The sequence below is a fragment of the Rousettus aegyptiacus genome, unplaced genomic scaffold, assembly GCF_014176215.1.
Source record: "Rousettus aegyptiacus isolate mRouAeg1 unplaced genomic scaffold, mRouAeg1.p scaffold_m13_p_14, whole genome shotgun sequence".
NCBI lineage: Eukaryota > Metazoa > Chordata > Mammalia > Chiroptera > Pteropodidae > Rousettus > Rousettus aegyptiacus.
Window position 1 is genome coordinate 9,852,727 of NW_023416289.1, and position 19,749 is coordinate 9,872,475.

The following is a 19,749-nucleotide window of genomic DNA, read 5'->3' on the forward strand; positions in this document are numbered from 1 at the left end:
CGACTCTGCGCTGACTGAGCGCTCTGCTCTTGGCACTGGGAAATCAGCCGTCAACGAGATTGCCTTTATGGAGCTTATAGTACGTGCACAGCAAGATATCGTGGGTTGGAGGTTGTCAGATGGGGATCGGATGGCGGCGAGTGACAGGGACACCTGATTTGGTGTGTGGTGTGTGTATGTGGTGTGTGGGTGTTTGTGTGTCGGTAGTGTGTATGTGTCAGGGAACCCAACGTGTACCTATTTTGACGACCGAGTCTGAGGACATGTGAGCGCTCACCTCCAACCGAATGGTCTTCTTGATATTGACAGGTTTGGAGGGCTGGAAGTGCAGCTGCAGGCTGTACTCGGCCTTGGGCGGGATGGTGCCCTGCATCATGGACGCAGTGAAGTCGTCGCCCAGATGCTCCAGGCTGGTGACCCGCCAGGCCACGGGCAGTGGTGTCACGTTCCGGAGAATAATTGTCTTGGTCTCTTTTCTGCAGGGACCGAAAGACATTTTGTTAGTTGCAAATGATTTTGATTTATTATGGGAGGTCAGAAAAAGTACTTCCGGTTATTTCAATCATTGTTTAGTTCACTAAATCAGTATTTATCAGGGAATGGGGCCTCACGGTATTGATTAAAGAATGAAGGATCCATATAATATCAACATTCTATCCCAGCAGCCCCAGACGTAAACATTCTCTGTTTGGAATAATACGATTCCAGTGAATGAATAGGTAAGTTCTAGTTTTAGTCTAATGTTTTCTATTTGTACTTTCTAGAGCAAAGATTCTTAACTTTTTAGGATAATGGACTGCTTTGAGAATCTGGAAAAATCTAGTTCTTCTGAGAAAAATGCAAATATGCGTACACTTTAGTAGTTGATCTTGGTGGGGGTACGAGGGGGGCGGCTTGACCCTGCTGAAGTCCAACTTAAATCAATAGGGCTACTATCCATCCTGACTGGTACAGGAGCAGAAGCTTCTCATTACACAGGACTTTCAGTGCTAAACCTGGAGAGTCCTGAATAAATCAAGATGAGCTGGTCACCCTAGAACTAAATATTCTTTAAATTCCATTTCGGTCCTGGTGTCACCCTGAATTCTGACCTATGCAGCAGGAGCCGGTCAAAATGCAATTGCTTGGGTTCCAGCTCCAGTTCTGGGCGGATCCCCTGGCAGCTTAGTTGGAAGATGGCTGGCTCGGGGTTCTCCTTGATGCAGCCGACAATGCTATCTTCAAAGACTCCAACTGCAGTAGGGTAGGCCCAGACGTTCAGCGTCTAATGGAAGAGTTAAAACAAAGTACATTTGCCCTGAGGATGCCAAGGCCTCGAAATTTTCCAAGAAAGCTTTGCCCTGGTGGCCTAGTTTCCATGGGACTGTACCTGCTTCTCATTGGGTTTTAGAGTCATGTAGCTGGGCTCCAGGAAGTAGGTGCTGGCTTTGACATCATTCTGAAAAGAGAAGAACACCTCCGCGACCATTGGGGAGTTGTTCAGAATCGTCAGCGTCTCCATGTTGCCTGGGAACAAGGACGACTTGTATCTGGAAATGAATGAGAATTAGGGATAAATTAGGGATATGAGTGTGAGAGAAATGACTGAGAGCTCAGATGGAAAAGGAGATTGTTGGGTGCAAAGCAATTCCAAAGGACAATGTGGTTACACTGTGGCTAAGAACATAAGCTTCGTAGTTGTGAAGACTTGTAGCTGTGACCTGATTCCCCAAAGCCTTGGTCCCCTCATCTCTTAAGATGAGATGATGATGCCTCTTAGGATTTCTGTATTAAATGAAATAGTGCACCCAGCTCTTAGGATAGCTGCAGATATTAAATCCTCGATGAATGGTAGTTATTACTGCAAAGAATTCTAACTGGGAAATATACAGCTTGACCCTTCCCAGTGCCTATGTTCTCAGGAGTGATGATCATTTGAGTGACTTGGTATTTCGCATCTGTCTTAGAGACGGCCTCATTCACCGCCTTCTACACCCACACAGGATGCCACTGTTCTACCGTGGAGTCGTTTGGCACTGTTCACGGGCACTGTTACAAGGCTGTCTCTGTTCCTTGGTGCCTTAGGGAGAGAGACAGAGAGCTGAGCAGCATGGGCACTGGAAGCTGCTCAGTTAAGGACTGAACAGAAAAGAAACCATGGAAAGCACAAGAAATGTTGGTAAAGATGCACATCATCAGAGATCACAGCGCGGGTCAGGAAGGCAGGGCACCATAGTAACCGCCGGTGCCCGGAACCAGTCAGAAAACCTTTTTGGACAGGCTGTGATGGAGCAAGGAAGGAGAGTGCATGGCAGAGACTAACGCAGAGTCAAAGAGACAGAACACACTCCGTGGGACCGGGAAGGGGATGGGAAGGGGACCGCCTCCACAGCCAACCGGCGGCCACCCCCCGCCCCCCAGCACTGCGCCGGGTTTCACGGCATTCTCCAGCGTGGTCTCCTGTCTTTGAGGTGGGTGCTACCGTTTTCCCATTTTGCAAATGAGGACATTGAGCAAGGTTTAGAAGAATACATGAATTATATCTGGTTGCACCGGTCCTTGGGCCACTGTAATTGTTCTCCTCCTGGATCAGTGCTGTTTGGCCCCAAATCCTAGCTAATTCCAGTGCATTCCTGAACAAACCGCCTCTCTGAATGGCCATCATTTCCCTGTCTCCTGGGCTTCGCTGTACCTCGTGTCCATCAACTTGACCCATACGCCTTCTCTCTCCTAAGCCCTTCTACTAGGCCTTGAGAATCCTCTCCATCATCAGCAAACCCTCTTCACCTTCAATGTCTAGTTCAGTATCTCAGGAAACAAACTGAAGGTATTAAAGACATGCAGAGCAAAGACGGCTCATTAGTTCCACCGAGGACGCACAGAAATAAACCCTCTCTGCTTATCACAGTACATGCTAGATTGAATGAAGACATGATGAGACCTTGGTTCCGGTTGTGGTCTCACCTGAACAATAAGAAATTTGTATGTAACTGAAAAAAACTAGTATCACTAAAAATGTATGATCATCGACCTCCCCTAGGCCTCCAATTCTACCTGCGAATCTTACTTTATTTCTCCAACATTCTCCGTCTTCCACGTTCCACAAAAGCTGTTTCATACCTTCTCTGTTTCCTCAACATGTCTAACTTCCCTCCACTTCGCTCCCTGTTAGAAATGCCCTCACGTCATTCGCTATGGAGAACACAGGATAGTTGCACGGGAACCTCCTCACTGTCCCAACCGAACAGTGAACCTGAAGCGCCCCCGCCTCTCTCCCTCCTCACACGAGATGACGTCCCTCTTCCCGGCAAAGGCCAGCTCTACACGTCCCGCGGCGTCGTCTCAAGGAGCTGATGGCCCTTATGCTCTCCTGAAACTCCGACCTTTTCCTCCATGCTTCCGCTTGGCATCCTTGGCAAGGACCACAGTGTACGGACGGCCTTCCCCAGACTCCATGTCTCCCTCCCACCCTCAGCCCTTCCAACTCCCGTCACAGCCCGAGCTTCTCCACGGGGCTACCTGCACGCCCTGTCTCCGTTTTCTCACCTCCCACGGACCCCCCAGGTCGCTTCACTCAGGCGCTGACCACACCCCTGGGGCTGCTCCACGCTGCCACCCTTTTCTGGGCCCGGCAACAGCCCTGGCCCTCTTGCGCAGCTCCTTTGCTGGCTTCAACTCTCGCGAGTGGTGAAGTTCTTCGCAGGTCCTTCTGTGGTCCTTTTCTCTGTACTGTATCCTCTCTTCTTAGGCGACCTCACCCCATGCCCATGGCTTGAAGATAGGGCTCTGTCCTCTGAGAACCAAAGCTGTATATCCTATCCCCTGCTTTATGTAGTTATAAACTCTCTCTGTCTTCTAAGCATCTCTAATTTAATGTATCCCAAATGAACTCTTGATCCTATCCTTCCCCCACTGAGAAATCTGGTCCTCTTCCAGGCCTTCCCATTGGGAAAATGGCACCCCCATTCGTCTGAAACTTGGGGTACGATAACTCAGTTCTCCTAATTTGAGGTTCAGGGACTGAGGCAGCGTTAGTAAAAACTATGTCTACATGGGAACTCTGCTTGTATCATTCAGGAGTCCAGCCCAGGGGTCTGAAATCTGCTTTAAGATGACAGAGCACTTACTTATCTCTTGATTTTCCACACAGCAGTGGCCCGAAGTAAAACCTCTCCGTGCTCATGACGTACTTCTTAAAGATGATTTCGTTTGCTTTCATGTCCATCTTCCGCTGAGGGAACACCACTCTGAGTGCAGGGGCGGAAGAGAAGAGGCTGCCTGAGGGGACAGTCGCGCCACCACCAGATGCTTACGTGACCCCGACACTCCCTGCTCAGCAAAGCCTCCGCGTGTAGGACACGGGATGATTCTTAGTGTGAGGACCTTTGTTGAGCTTTATTCCCGTTCCCACCCTTCCCCTAGCCCCAAGCGAAAACAGTCCAGTTTGAACTTGAGGAAGAAGATTCCCACTGGTGCCTTTTATAACGAGGGGCTGATGACAGAGGTTGGCTGGGTGTCCTGTTTCTGTGTGCCAGCTACAAAAATTCCTGAAAACCCCTACTGAAAGCTAGTTCTGGTGAATATTAACTAGCTTCTGAGTTCCTTGTCCAACATGGCTCCTTAGTCAGAATTACAAAAAAGCTCCTCTTGGTGGACAGCTATGAAAGGCCTGCCCCGCCAGCTTGCTCAGCCAGGTGCCTTTACGTGGTGCACAGGGGGCTTGGAAGAGAGCCCGCCTATGGAGATTCACGCCTGTATTCATATTGCGGGACAGAAAAGAATCCTACAGCAAACATAAAAATTTTAAAAATTTGCTTAATAGTTAAATAAGCAAACTAGCGTGCCAGAGGAAGACTTTCCCCCTCTTCACACCTGTTAACACTCTCTTTTCCTGGGTCTCACGTTGTTACATCATTCGTGTGGCTTAGTCACCACCCAAGATGTCGAAGCCCACTACGTGAGGGTCCAGGGGGCTGTCCTGGTCCCACATTAATATTAAGAGCCGCCTTGTTCAAAGTAACATGAGAAGAAACTAAAATGTACCTGTCAACCTTTCCTTTTAAAGTAATATCCACTTACTTCGGGTCTTGGCAAATGTATGGGTAAGTGCAGACACCGCGGCAATAGAGCTGGTACTGGCGGCGAGTTCCGAGGATCTCAAAGTTGAACGTCTGGTCGAAGTTCCCGAGGTCGCTAGCAGAGAAGTGCACTCGCAACGTCACCTCGCCGTTGGCGGGCACTATCCACCGGAAGTGATTCAGCCTGCAAATGACCACACAGGCTTTTAGAGTGAGAATGCTTCCTTTGCGTCAAGAGAAGACAGGGCTGCTGCCTGGGAGGGGTCCCGTCCGGCTGGGGTTAGGTGTGGCGGTCCGTGGGGCCCCAAAGGCAGAACGGCCCTGTTCCCAACTGGTGCAGTGACAGCTGCATCATTGACGTGGGGCTTCAGCGTTTCTCTCCCTGGGTTGCTCAGAGGCCCACCTGATGAACTTCTCCTGGGAGTGCTCTCCAGAGAAGTTGTTCTGCTCTATGTCTGACAGGGGGGCAATGGTCCCAGAAGTTCCTCCAGAAAGTCCCTTCCTGTTGAAGGCCATGCGACGTTTGTCCTTCTGCGCCTCGCGGGCCTGATCTAATTTTTCTTTCGCTTTCTGTTTGTTCCCCTTAGCTGAGGCGGTCTGCTCCTCCTGGGCCTTAATTAAAAATGAACACAGGGTCTTAAATACTCATGTTACGTACGCACGAATGAAAGACAGAGATGCTGCAGGTTGAGGATGCTGGCGGCGGCCTGGAGCAGAGCAGGACCCTGCTTAACCACACTAGGGAGGAAGACAAGAAGAGAAGTGTCGTGCTCTCCTGGGCACGCCACTCCCTAAAGACAGCTTGAAGCTGGCAGGGCGTGTGTTCCCGTACTGCATCTCGCTATTGTGTTTCTTTAGTATCTTTTAATCTAGACTCCTCACTCCTTCCCCATCACATTGACTTTTTGGAGAAACTCTGTATTTTTATAAAATATTTCACAATCTGAAATTTTCAACCTGTTCCCAAAGTGTCATCTAGTTTATTCCTTTACTCCCTGTATTTTCTGTAAACTGAAAATCAGATTTATAAACTTAACTAGATGCATAGAGGATGCTGTGTACATTACACTCTATCCCAAGAGGAAACAAAGAATGTCATATTGACCCACGATCACGGATGTAAAATGTGTTCCAGTGGCTGGAACGGTGCCTGCTAGATCTGGCCATGATAAAGTAGACATCACCCTTTGCAGCTGGCTGGTCACCTGTGGGATGAGGCTCTAGCTCGCCTGAATGTCTTGTTCTCCCCAAACCACTGCTTTTTGTACCCACTGGCACTCTTAATCTTTTTTTTTTTTTTTTTTTTTTTTTTTTTTTTTTTTTTACTGGGGATAACAGAATAGTGTTTTTCTGATTCTTGCATTCCTTCTATAATTTTAGCTGTCATTCTTCTAGAATAAAGAGCTTTCCTTTGTCAGTTAGAGATGAACTAGAGTGCCTCCTAAAATGGTTAAGTTAAAGAATGCTGAACTCTTTCCTGCTAATGGCCATTTTCCAGAAAAGAGGTTGATGTAATAGTCCCCTCTGATGCTGGCAGTTTTTCCTCTCTTTTTTATTCGGACTCTGCTCCGGGAAGGCCTGCCCACCGATGCTGCTCACTGCAGATGCTGGTTTCCTATTTACTTGTAAGTTGAATGTTGGGGCAGCCTCTGTCACCTGCTTGAGCTATAGGCAGGGCCAGCAGGTAATTTTATCTGCTGTGAATTTTATTTATTCTTTGCTGATGGGCATGGTTTGCAGAGGGCTGTGTGGAGAGATTCAAATTTTGGGCCATCATACTCTGCTGGGAATAAAAAGCCCCTCCGTAATTATTAATGCGCATGACTTCTGCACATTATTGGTGAAATCTATTTACGCTTTGTGATTTATTCTAGTAATTGTCCATATATTTTCTTTTACTTTTATGTAATTTCATTTTGATTGCTTATATTTTTAAATCGGCTGGGATTAATTTTACTGTATTGTGTCAGGCGAGGAGATAAAAAGTGACCTTATCTTCCCAACCTAATTTCTTCAATCTGTCCTTTCTCTAAGGCGTGTGTTCCCTTAACCTGCGTCTGTTGATTCTTGTATTCTTATACACTGTGTGAATTACTTGGCTTCACGAATACATTCTACCATCTTTTAAAAAAGAGCTAGTTTTGTATATTTTTTTCTTGCAGATGAGCTTCAGAGTAATCTGACAAGTTCCCCAAACCATCCCACGGGGACTGGAAAGGTTGGAAGAGGAAAACCAGTCATTTTCAGTCTCCTCTTGGGAAGCTGGAAAGGTCAGACCCAGGGAAGGTGTATCTGAGAGAGGCTTGTGCAGGTGCTCGGGCAGGGTCCCCAGAGAGTGGAGGGAAAACACCTCCATGAGCTGACTCCCACCACCACGACCAGTTTCTGGCCGTGCGGAAGTCAACACTCTTCCTGCCCACGTGAAGTCCTGCCAAGGTCAGGATGAACTGCTTGCTCCTTACCTTCACAGTGCCGATGGCTGACAGCTCGGCTTCTGATTCCACTTCTCTCTTCTCCTCCAGCAGAGTGAGCTCTTCGGAGGGTGGAATTACAAACACGAAATGCTTCAGGATTTCCGTTGTGGCCAAAGGCAGCCGCTTCACAGGGTAGGTGATGATTGAGAATAAGGCAGGAGGTGGGACTGGAGGTCCAGAGGAACCCAGACCCAAGAGGTCTAGGATCTAAAGGAAAAGCCCATTGTTAACTTCCGGAGCAGAGGGCAGGCTACCCCTAACTGTCCTCTAACCGCAAGTGTCAGAGGAGGAGTTTGTGAAGGGCCTCTGACACAGCTCTGCAGGTCTTTCCTCACTCCCACACCCCCAGACCAGGCCGAAGCTCTTGCTGTAGGCTGCATGCTCCCTTTACCTCTCTTATCATAGCTTTTATCACTTTATCGTGACTGTTTCTGTCTCTGTAAGCGGACTGTCAGCTCCAGTGCGACAGGAACCAGGTCAACATAAAACAGACAGTAGGCACTCGCTAAATCTCTGTTTAAAGACACCACCTCTTAAGATTCTGATGTCTATAGTTGTTGCGTCTATTTTCAGATTCTGTGTTAATTTTTCTTTTATCTTTGAATATTATTTTCTTCAAGGGTCAAAGCAAGTTAGGATCGGAGCAGGTCAAATACAGCAAAGAAAAAAAGCAAAGGTTCTGGGAATCGGGGAAAGGATGGGCCTGTAAAGAGAAGCCGAAAAGAAGCTCGAGAGGGAATTTACTCCTGTGGCAGTCTCCCATTCTGCTCTCTGTGGTTTTATAGGAAAATTTTGTCCCTGGACAAAAGGCTATAATAAAGATTCCCTGCAAACAATGGCCAGAGGCGGCTTTTGGTGACGTAACACCTTTTGTTTTTAGGAACAATGAAAGGCTATCTAATAGTATCATTTCTGTCCCTGTGGGAAGTTTGTGGGAAAAAGATTTTAGAGTCCTCGAGCTTCTTGCTTCACTCCAAAGTACACCTGCCTTGTCAGCCCCGAGCACCGGTGCTGTAGATATTAAAACCAGTCCTACAGGGGGCTTTTTATGAGGTCAGATGGGGTAATTTAGATCTGTGGAATTTTCTATGGATTTCTACCAAGTAGAAAAGGTCATTTTAGCCCTTACTGTCTTATCTGAGGGGGCATCAGGGGTTACAGGAATTCAGAAGATAAGACTTCTATGTGCAAACACTTTCAGGATGATTAACACGGCACCTGGGACCCGACTTGTTACATCTCCATCCTGGAGGAGTCTGTACCTGATCCACCTTGGGAAGCCTGTCACACTCCAGAGCCTGCTTCCAGTTGATGCCTTCCAGGTCAGGCACCTGAATGTTTATAAACGGCACGCCGAGATCCTTCTTCCCTTCGTGGTCCTCCTCCTTGTCCTTGTCCGCCTCTCCGCCATCGCTCTGCTCCTCCATTGCGCGGAGCTTCTCCAGACGCTCCCTCTCGGCTTTCTCCCGCTCCAGGCGCTCCTTCTCGGCGCGCTCCTTCTCGGCGCGCTCCTTCTCGGCGCGCTCCCTCTCCCGGTCCTTGCGGCCTCTGCGCCCGCCTGATGGAACCTGGCGCTGGTCGTCAGGCTCGTGCGGCAGCTCCTCGGCCCCGGTGTGAGGCATCTGAACTCCCTGCTTTCGGTCCCAGTACGAGAGGATGTTCTGGATATCCTTCCACGTCAGCTCGTAGGTCTTAAACTTCTGGGCCAAAGGCTTGTCAGTGTCCTTGGGGACGTCCCCCTCACTGTCCTCTTGTTCCAGGACCGGAGGAAACCCAAAGTTGTTATCTATCTGTTGGTTCTTTTTCTTCTTGTTTAGTTCTTCCTTCTCAGCCATTTGCTGCTCCTTAACAGATACTTTTCTTTCTACTGCATCCACCTTGACCTCTAGTTTGGACAAAGCAGAAATCTAGAAGGCAAAACACATAAAATATACCTAAAGAGAGAGCAAATCCCATTAAAATAAGAGCGAGAGGGTGGTTTGTTTTGTAAGAAGGCCTCACAGGAGGATTCCAGGCACTTCTTATACACACTAGCATTGTGCCTAAGAATCACCTTGGGGACCTTTATGGAAATATCCATTCTGTGGTCCTTCCTCGTTATAGATCTGGCTGGAGCCTGGCATTGTACGTCTGAAAAAGGTGCACAGTGACTTTGATGTGCACTCCGGTTGAGAGCTGCTGTTCGGCAGGATGAACAGGAAAAGATCCCCGAATGGCGCTGCCCCCGCTTTCAGGGGTCATGAGAGAGGCTGGGGTGCTGTGGTCACTGTCTCTTGCCCATGCGCTGGAACCAGGCTGCACCTTGCTGGGAGCCTGGCTTTAGCTTCACCCTCGGAACTCATCGTGCTGAAAGAGCGGCCACGCGCACTAGCCAGCTACACCCCTGGGCCGTGACGGCCGCCCTGGGCACTGCTGTGGCCGTTCTTCCCCTCCCTGGCCCCGTGGGCAGAGATGTGACCGCTAAGCTTGGCAGGCCGATACGCTGTCGGTACTTGTCTGCAAGGACAAGTTTATGCCGAAAGGATAGGCTCTTGGTTGAGCTCAGGGACCCGTTGACTTTGTAGCTCGTTAGAGGCAAATCTTTACAACGAGCCTATTTAGCACTATCCAGGGGACCACAGGGGACAGTGGGAGGAATTAAGGACTGTGGTCAGACATAACTGGGTGAGGCCCTGGAACTGCCACCTCATCTCTCAGCCCCAGATGGGGTTCCTGTCCCTGCACCTCACTGGGTGGGCGGGAGGCCAAAACGACAGGATTTCGTACAACATAAGCGCAACATGCAGCACACGAGCCATGTTCGACAGATGTCGGGCCCTTTCCTCCTACCTTCTGCCCTACCAGAAAACCCAAATGGTAGTATTAGGTAGGTCAATTTTCTGGAGGGGAAATGTGCTTGACCGATCGGCTGGGTACAGGGGCTAATCCCTCCGCTTCTGCCTCTTGGTAAAGAGCGAGGGAGGGCTCTACCTGCCGGTTCGCTGTTTGAGATTTCTTCGTGGGCAGTTCCTCCTTTACTGGTCCTTGCTTTGGTTTTCTGATCTTCCTTTTTTGCTCATCCTCTTCCTTCTGCCGCTCGAGCTCCTGCTGTAGCCTCTTTTCATGCATCTCCTTTGCCAATCTCTCCAGCTCCCTTCATGAAACCAGATGGAGAAAACTGAGTTCAGGGGCCTCCTGCCCGAGCCCCTCCCTGCCTGGGACTGCCTGCTGGGGGGTCACGGGGCAGAGCTTTCTTGGGCATAAACACAAAGAAGAAAACAAAGCTGGGTAACTAGGAAGGAAGGAAGGAAGGAAGGACAGAAGAAGGGAGGGAAGGAAAGAAAGGAGGGAAGGATGGATCACATCTTCACATGGTCTTTCACCAAAACCGATGAACTGAAACTCGCTAAGAAGAGTTCTCGATTAGGCTCTATTTCTCTTCCAACCTTTCATAAGAGAGCAAGGCAAGGGGTGAAAATAAGCTTGATGTTAGCACTTTCAAAAAGCGGCTTTCGAAGACTGTCCTGGTTTCAGTACAGATGAGGCCCAGCTTCCTACACTCACCTAATGCTCAGACAACAAGAAATGGTGTTTTTAGCAGCAGCCCCTGCCGCGGGTCTGAGAGCCACACTCCTTTCCTCCCATCTCGCTGGTTCCCTTCCTACTACGGACTCGGCTGTCCTTGCCCTGCTGCTAACAGCGGAGAGGGCACCAAGGCTGGGCACGAAGATAGACAAATGTGGAGGGGACAGCGTTTCTGAAAATGTAAAACCCATCTATTTCCATCTCCAGGAGTCCCTGGCTGTTCTTGCTGTGGCTCTTCACCCACTGAAGCTGACTCGTCGTTATTTCATTGTGTGTGTGTGTGTGTGTGTGTGTGTGTGTGTGTGTGGTGGGCGGGGGGAGAGGGAAGAGGAAGAGAGAGAGAGAGAGAGAGAGAGGTATCAGAAGCAATGGCCTGAATGAGAAAGAAGAGGGATCCCTCAGGAATCCCAAAGCGAGGCTTTTTATACCTGTGGACTGGGCATTTTTACAACGGGCAAATTAGGAGACGAACCGGGGGTATACTGTGGGTGCAGAGGGGACACAAAACGGTTTTTGGAGTCAGGAGGAGGAGTCCGGAGGCAGAAGGAAAGGAGAGGAGGAGAAGGGGCAAACTGTGGGCAATTTAACCCTTAGCTCTGCCCCCTCCGATGTCGGGAATCCTGGGGCGGGGGCAGGAAATAGAAGCCCCCTCCCTGGCACATTTCTCCCCCAGGCACATTTGAGAATCCGAGGGCAGAAAGGACATACGTCCCACTGCCACCTGCATCTGAGAGCCTGAGAGAGTGGCCCCGAGTCTCCCAGGCCCTAGATGATATGGTGGAGATCCAGTTCTCCCATGCGAGCCCCAGCGATGGGGACAGAAGGTGGCTGGGAGTCCTGGCTTGGGGATGTTCTCGGGGTCCCTGGAGAACTGCCCAGGCTGAGGGTCGAGTGGGAGAAGCTGCCAGACTTGAGGGATGGACAAGGCAGCACCACCAAAGGCCAAGGCGGCAGCAGGGGGAGGAACGGAAATGGCTGAGATCCGGGAGGCAACCACCACCGCGCCCATGTCGAGACGGTGGCCCCTCGGTCACAAGCTGTGGACACCGGAGCATGGGGGCCGATGAGCCACGGCTAGGGGACAGTTGTTGGGGGTGGGGCGGGGGAGCCAGTGGGGAGGCCCCACTGGCCCAAAGCCCCTCTCCTGATTACATCACATAGCCCGGTCCCAAATGCGAGAGCAGGAAGGAGAGGAGAATGGGGAGAATCCTCAGGACTGCAGCGAGCAGCGCCCGGGGTGGACAAGACGCCTTCCCACGCTCAGCAGGCCACCCCCCTGGGCCCCCCGAAGGACGAGCCCCATCTCCAGGACAGACTGTGTGCCCAAGGGGAGTTGCTCCCAGGGGAGTTGCTTCAGCTTGGGCTAGTCCTTGACTCTGACCTCTTCTTCCTCTCCCTGAGGGCCTGCTGAACTTCTCGATTGAACAGGATTTTCTCCTCCTCTGTCAAGGCCTCGTATTCTTCCTCATCCATTTTTTGGAGACGCTCTTTCTCTTTCTTGAGTGCTTCCAGGCGTTTCTGCTCTGTGCAGGGAACAGAGACGGGAAGGTGAGAAAAAGTCACTCATCGGCTCTGCAAGGTCCCCCACGGCTCAGCCTGAGCAGGCCGCGCGGGGTCTGTGACGGCAGCAACGTCCCTAATCTCTGTGGGACTTCCTCCCTTCATGAGGTTCCACAAGATGGTCTCCCTCTGTGGGAGGCTGAACAGTGACCCCAAGCCTGTCCATATCCTTATGTTACCTTATGTGGCAGAAAGAATGCTGCTTATGTGATTCAGTTAAGGACCTGGAGCTGGAGAGATTTTCCTGGATTGTCTGAGTGGGCCCCGTATAATGACAAAGGGCCAGAGTTGTCAGAGAAGGTGAGGTCACGATGAAGCAGAGGGAGAGAAGGGGTGAAAACAGAAGCAAAGGTCCGAGGGCCGTGAGGTAGGGCCCGTGAGCAGGCCGCCTCTAGGAAGCGGAAAAGGCAAGGAAAGGGCTTCTCCACCAGATTCCGAAGGGACGCAGCCCGGCTGACACCTTGACTTTAGGACTTCCGACCTCCAGAACTGAAAGATGATAAACCTGTGTTGTTTTAAGTCACGAAGTTCGTCCTAATTTGTTACAGCAGTGATAAGAAAAGTAATGTGCCACCCACTGACTTTACCCGATATGAGCGCATGCCACCGAAGAGTCAGAGCGACGGAACCACTTGCACACCAACGGGATCGTCTTCTGCCCCCCGCAAATTCCAGCTCCAGAGGCGGGGTTCACACTCAGCACAGAGGCACTCAGCTTCTTTTTCACACTTTCCCGTGCAACACGCTCACCTTACATTCTTGGTCTAGCTTTGGGCTCAGAGATCTGTGTTCGAGTCCGTTTTCTGACATTTACCAAGGGGCAGAAACAGATAAGAATGATAATAATTCCCCCTTCACAGGGTTGTTGTGGGGATCAAATAAGCAACCACGTAAAGCGCCTAGCCCAGTGCCTGGCACGTTCAGAAATGTTCCATAAAAATTAGTTTTTAATATCATAATGTTACTGGATGCTGTCTCAGGGGTTTTTTGAATGAAGATGATTTAGGGGAGAGGAGCCTATGTGCAACTGTGAAAAACTTCAATCCGCAGATAACTGAGAAAATGAAAAAAGATACTTTCTTTCAAGTTGATCATTACGGGGTAGTGAGCTTTCTGGAACACTAGGAGCTTGGAGGCTGCCATTCTGCCGAGGATGCCTGCTCGTTCATCCTAACTGCCCTTCTCGGAATGAGAACGTCAGGAAGCAGGCCTTGAGTTCTGTGTAAGGACTAAGAGAGCTCGCCGTTTGTAAATATTTCCTTCGATGGAAAAGCATTGTGATTTGTGTAGACTATTCCAAAAGAGAGAGGCAAGGCCGAGTGAGGAAGGGCAGCGGTGAGGATGGGACTGAGGCCGGGGCAGGACTCTGCCTCCCAGGGAGGGTGTCGCCTCCTTCCTTGGGGGCCGAAATTTGATAGGTCTGCTTCTGACTAAATTGGAAACTTGTTGTATTAACATTCTCTCTCCCTCTCTCTCTCTCTCTGTCAATGTATCTATCTATCTATCTATCTATCTATCTATCTATCTATCAATCAATCAATTTTCAATCAGTGAAAACTTTTCCGGGCCACTGCTGTAATAACAGAAGCAGGAAAGGCCTTAGTGTTAGACAGACCTTAGTGATTTGCTACATCATCTTACACGAGACTTTTGATATCTCTGCGCCTCCTTTTCCCCATCTGTAAGATGGAGACGACAGGCCATTTAAAGACATCTAAGTGCAGAAGGTGTTTCGAAGAGTTTAGCAGCACTCCTCTATCTAGTTCTACAGGAGACAAAACCAACCGGCTAATCCGTCGCCTGAGTCAAGGCGGGACCTGTGATGTGTTCCCCAGGTGAGCTGTAATTACAGAGAAGACGGCTATGAAGCCTTGGGGGGGAGGGGAGAGGAGGGCGTCCGCTGTCAGAAGAGCTGAGTTCATTCTCCTTCCATAATCTCTCAACAGTTCCCTTCTGTCTCAGTCCCCGTGCCTGCAAAGCAGAGCCAAGAACGCCCAGCCACGGCACGGGGCGGAGGTGGGGCACAGATGCGGCGGCAAGGATTACAGTTTCATTTAAGCCCGGCGGGGTTATCGCGGCAGGGAAGCTTTTAAAAAAGCTTCTAGGAAAGACCTGGTAGGGCCTACAAAGCACAGCCCAGGGGGTGTGGGCCTTGCCTTCCTGCTCCTTTTTGGCTTTCTCCTGGGCCTTCATGGCTGCGTAATCCTGGACCATGGTGAGGACATAGATGTACTCCCGGTTGCCGATGGCCTTCAGCAGGCAGAGGAGAGCGATGGCCGCGTTTCGAGCAAAGAGCGTCTCCAGGCCATCAAACACCACTCCTCGGTAGCAGTCACTCAGCTGGAACCAGAGAGAGCAGACAGTCACCATGGCTACCAGACCATCTGTCCTCTGTACAGTTGCTAGTTCTTGCGTTGGTGCATTTACTAGGGCTGTGACTGGTTCTGCAGACCTACAGGACCCTGACGAGAACACCACTGAACTGCCTGCCAAAGTCAAGGCGCTGCTATAAAATAAAGAGAAAAATAAAAATATTTTATCAGTCAGGGAAGATCTTTATCGACCGTATTTGTAGAAAAGCGGATTTATTCTGTCTCTAGAGAAATAAATGAAACAAAGGAAACGTTAAAGCGAGGGTCTGGGGAGCCCCGTGAGATTCAGGGAAGGGAGATGCCGAGGAAAGGTGTCCCCACGCGCGGAGCACTGGGTGGCAAGGACAGCACAGCGGCTGGGCCTGGGCCGTTTCTACCTTTCTTATCGGGATTACTGCCTTGGAGGGAAACGACTCGGATACTTTTAACCTCTGGGGGCAGCCTCTGCTGCACTGCACTGCTGCTCAAAGTGTAGTGGGCCGACTGGTCAGCACTGGCTGGGAACCGGTTACTACTGGTGTCTGATGACACAAGAACCTTGCGTCAGAATGTAAATCGACTACATGCTAAACACACTGCGTAGTTCAACTGCCATTTTCCTTTGCAGCAAGACTCTGTTGATGAAGGAAGCAGTGCAAGCTCCATACTCATCGAAGACCAGCACTGAGCAGCACGGCTCTGCTGCCTGACTCTGGGCTTCACCAGCGATTCTCAGCCTTTGCTCTGGGTGCATGAACCACCCGCACACTTACAAGACCACCTTGCTCAAAGCAGTCGAGAACGACAGTACCTGCAACACACAGTGGCATTCTAAATCTTAACATGCATCGTTTCCGGTGATGACCTTCCTCTTCCGGGAACCTCAAGTCTAATTTTGTTATTTGGCCATGGGCAATCAGTGTTGTGGCCCAGTCTGAAAAACTAAAGCAAACACAGAGCTCTGGGAGCTGGTGAGCACTTCAGTGCTCTGTAAACGGGAGTCTGAAAAACTAAAGCAAACACAGAGCTCTGGGAGCTGGTGAGCACTTCAGTGCTCTGTAAACGGGAAGCAGCCAACAGGCCTAAGCGGGGCCCTCCCGAATCCTCGGATCTTGTTTTCTTCTCTTTAACTGCATCACACTTACAAAAATAATAATAATAATAAAGGAAATGGTTATTGTGTTTCTGACTTTAAGAGCAATATGTCATTGTAAAATAATTCAGAAATGAAGATTAAAAATCTATAATCCTGCTATCCGAAGATAACCGCAGTTGACATGTACTTTGAGTTTTTACTATGTTATGATATACATTTATACATTTTTTAACAGAAACATAATTGTGCTTTACATACTATTTCATAATCTGTGTTTCTCACTTAATATATTGGAAACATATTTTTTATAGCAATTAACATAGCTCCAAATTCTAACTTAATGGCTCCACCTTATATTTTGAAAATATCACTGTAGGGCTGTTACCACGGCCTTTTTTTAAAAATGTGTAACCTGATCACCGGTCCTTTGAGGCGAGGGGCTTTAGGCAGCAGCTGATGGAGCCAGGGTCAGGGACTGACGAGGGCTGTCAAAAGGACAAGTCACTGACTGCTGAGGCTGAGGAAACCCATCTTTCCTCCAAGGCCCCTGGGTGCTAATCTGCTGTGGGTGGGTGATGGCTCAGAGTTGCAGCTCAAAGCACGGGACCGGGGACCATGTGTGAGCCCTGCAGCTCTGTGCGGGTGGGCGTGGACGCACCTGTATACGCTCTGCCAGGATCTGAATGAGCAGTTCCTCGGGGAGCACACAGCTCAGGAGCCCGGTCTCACCTCCGATACTGGCGCTGACGCTGAGCCGGCGCTGCGTAGGCCCGGAGGGCAGAGGGCTGGAGGAAATCTGTCACGCGTGGGAGAAGGAGCAGGAGTTAGGGTACAGCATGGTGTCCCAACTACTCCTTCACATACAGGCCACGTGACCTCGGGAAAATCGTATAACCTCTCTGGGCCTCAATTCCTCATCTGTGAAATGGGGCCTGCATTGTAAAAGGGAAGATTCCTCTCTTCATTAAAGAAGTGTTATAAGCTTCGAGCTGGAATGCTGTGGAAGGTGCTTCGTCTATGTACTGAGCAGCACACATCTGTTCACTCACTCGACAGATGTTCACTGAGCACCTGTTATGCACCAGGGCCCCCTCTAGTACTAGGGACACAAAAACAGACAGGCCTGGCCATGTTGCTTTCTGTGTGGTCCTCACCTTCGAATGGGGGGAGAAAGAGATGGGGCAGATGAATATACAAACCGATGATATAATTTCGGATGAGTGAGTGCTGGGGGAAATGATCAGATAAATGATGGGGCTGGACAACGGCCATGTGGCGGGGGGAGGGGTCATATTGCCTGGGTGATGTGAAAGAACAGGGCAAGAGCCTGAGAGGAGAGTCCTCTGCGAGGGAAGAGCAAGCCGCCTCCACGCGAGGTCACCTGCAGGGCTGCGGAGGGCACACAGGAGCCCAGGCTCAAAGTCGGGGGCGAAGTCAGTTGGTCCAGAACACGCAGGCCTCACAGGCCATGGTAAGGAATCTGGATTTTACTCCCAAGTATTATAGGCAGCTGTTGGAATGTTTTAGACAGAAATAATGATCTGACTTTTATTTTTAAAAAGACCACTCTACCAGCTGCATGAGGTGACCAGAGTGGAAGCAGGAAGACTAGTTAGATCCTGGTGGTCAAGGCGGGAGATGATGGCGGCAGGGATGAGGACGGTGTGGCTGGAAGTGATCAGAAGCGGCTGATACAGGACGTGCTTTTGAAGCAGAGCCAATAGGATTTGGGATGGGATGTGAAGGAAAGAGAGGCAGCAAGAATGAATCCTCGAGTTTTGACCTGAGCAAGTTAGAAAATGGTGAAGTTATTTGTTAAGAAAGAAAAGATTATGGGAAAAATAATTTTTTGAGTTGTGTTGTTTTATTGGGGAGGCAAAAATCTCTTTTTTTGACATATAAATTTTGAGATGCCTTGAAGGCATTTTGACAGAAATACTGAATATGAGTTTGGTTACATGAACCTGAGCTTAGGGAGAAATTACGGCTGGAGATAGAAATTTGAGAAATTTGATAAGCACACTGAAAATACTTACGTATTTAAAATTTAACTTGAACATTTAATAAAATATTTAGGCATATGAAAAATATTTAAGTATTTAAATAGTGAACTGGATGAGCTCCAAAGTGAAAACAACAGAAGTCTTAGTCCTAGCCTACTTTGAAAAACTAGGAATCTGAAGATGACGGCGACCCCGGAGGGGTGGAGGCAGCCATTAATGAGGCAGGGGGAGGGTGGAAGAGGACGGTGTTCTGCACGCCAAGTGAAGAAAGCATTTCCAGGAGGAGGAGTTATCAGCTGCAAAGAGGTCATGTGAGATGAGGCCAGAAAACTGGCCACTGGATTTGGCCAAGGTGAATGCCAATGGCCTTGAGAGGAGTGGCCGGTGGAGTGGTGAGGACAAAGGTATCACCGGAATAGGAAGAGAGAAGGTGGTGAGGACGCGGAGGCGATCATGCGGCCAGTCTTTAAACGAGCAGCAGAGAGGGGAGCCGAGAGATGACTCGACTCCTATTGGCTCTCCTTCCAAAAGTTATTCTCTATGACCACTTGTCACCACTTCTCCCACAATTGTTCTTGACCCTCCTGCCATCATTTGCTTGTTAGAAATCTAACTGACAGTGGGAGGAGGACCTGGGGTCATGGGGAAGTATTTTTGAAGATGGGAGGTTATACGACATGCATAGATGTGGATGGGGAGGATCCGATAGATAGGGGGGAAAAAAAACAAATGGGAGAGGGGCCAGTTGCAGGAATTTAGGTCTTGAGTAAGAGCGAAGAGGTGGGGTCCAGGGCACAGGTGCAGGGCCGTGGAGGAGGGCAGGGACGGCCCCTCGGCCGCAGGGAAGACACGGCTCTGGGTTAGGATGGAAGCTGTCTAGTAGATCTGATGGTGGAAAGTGAAAAACTAGAACGTGCGGTTTTCTGGGAATTTGTGGGCAATGAGCAAGGTGGGGGGTGGGAGCAGAGCAGTGAATGGCTGAGGATGCCGTAGAATCGAGGAGCGAAAATGTTGGATTAAGTGTCATTAGAAAGACCAGGGTTTCTAACTGGTGCTCTCCTGGAATAAGGTGATTTATGAATAAATGACCTTACACCACAAGTCATGTCTTTCATTATGTGACATAGTACACATCTCTTCCCGTTTGCAACGAGTGACTGAAATTCCAGTCACTGGAGCATTCATGCTTTAGAAGTCCATGCTTGGAAGACCAAGCATCTCTGAATAAAACACTCAGACAGGGCGGCTGGTGATCAGAACCCCTGAGTTCCATCACATGGGGCAGCACGGGCTGCCACATAGGGGGTCTGTGAGCTCTATTTCTACTGTGATCTCAAACAGGTTTTAAGTTCCCTCTTCAGTGAAAGGGATTCTCGGAGTCAGAATTGGGATTTTCTCCCGCCTTTGATATATTCTAAAAAGCCTCACTTCACTGTTCAGATGGTCAGAACCAAACCAAAGAAAATGGTTCCCCATGACACACTATTTAATACAAATACATGGGTTTTAGTTCATGTAGAAACATCTATGTAAAGAACACCATATTAGATCTTGGAAAAGGGTTAAGAGGATGATGCTCAAAAGAAATTGAATCGATGATTTCAGTTTTCAAGATGTTAGAAGAACATATGACTAAAGAGATGA

The 19,749-nt window shown here is 49.5% G+C and overlaps 1 protein-coding gene across 5 annotated transcripts in view; it reads right to left on the minus strand.

Moving 5' to 3' along the window:
- The window catches only part of HYDIN (HYDIN axonemal central pair apparatus protein), a 310,335-nt gene that overhangs the window by 56,705 nt on the left and 233,881 nt on the right, over positions 1–19,749 (minus strand). For all 5 annotated transcript variants that reach the window (XM_016164411.2, XM_036231381.1, XM_036231382.1 and 2 more), the window contains 12 exons: positions 16,761–16,898; positions 14,812–14,995; positions 12,477–12,618; positions 10,502–10,664; positions 8,794–9,438; positions 7,520–7,738; positions 5,461–5,669; positions 5,059–5,241; positions 4,107–4,226; positions 1,370–1,529; positions 1,092–1,264; positions 278–476 (listed from right to left, as the gene is read on the minus strand). In XM_016164411.2, coding sequence (XP_016019897.2) covers positions 278–476; positions 1,092–1,264; positions 1,370–1,529; positions 4,107–4,226; positions 5,059–5,241; positions 5,461–5,669; positions 7,520–7,738; positions 8,794–9,438; positions 10,502–10,664; positions 12,477–12,618; positions 14,812–14,995; positions 16,761–16,898 — 2,535 coding nt within the window. The remainder of the gene's footprint in view (positions 1–277; positions 477–1,091; positions 1,265–1,369; positions 1,530–4,106; positions 4,227–5,058; positions 5,242–5,460; positions 5,670–7,519; positions 7,739–8,793; positions 9,439–10,501; positions 10,665–12,476; positions 12,619–14,811; positions 14,996–16,760; positions 16,899–19,749) is intronic.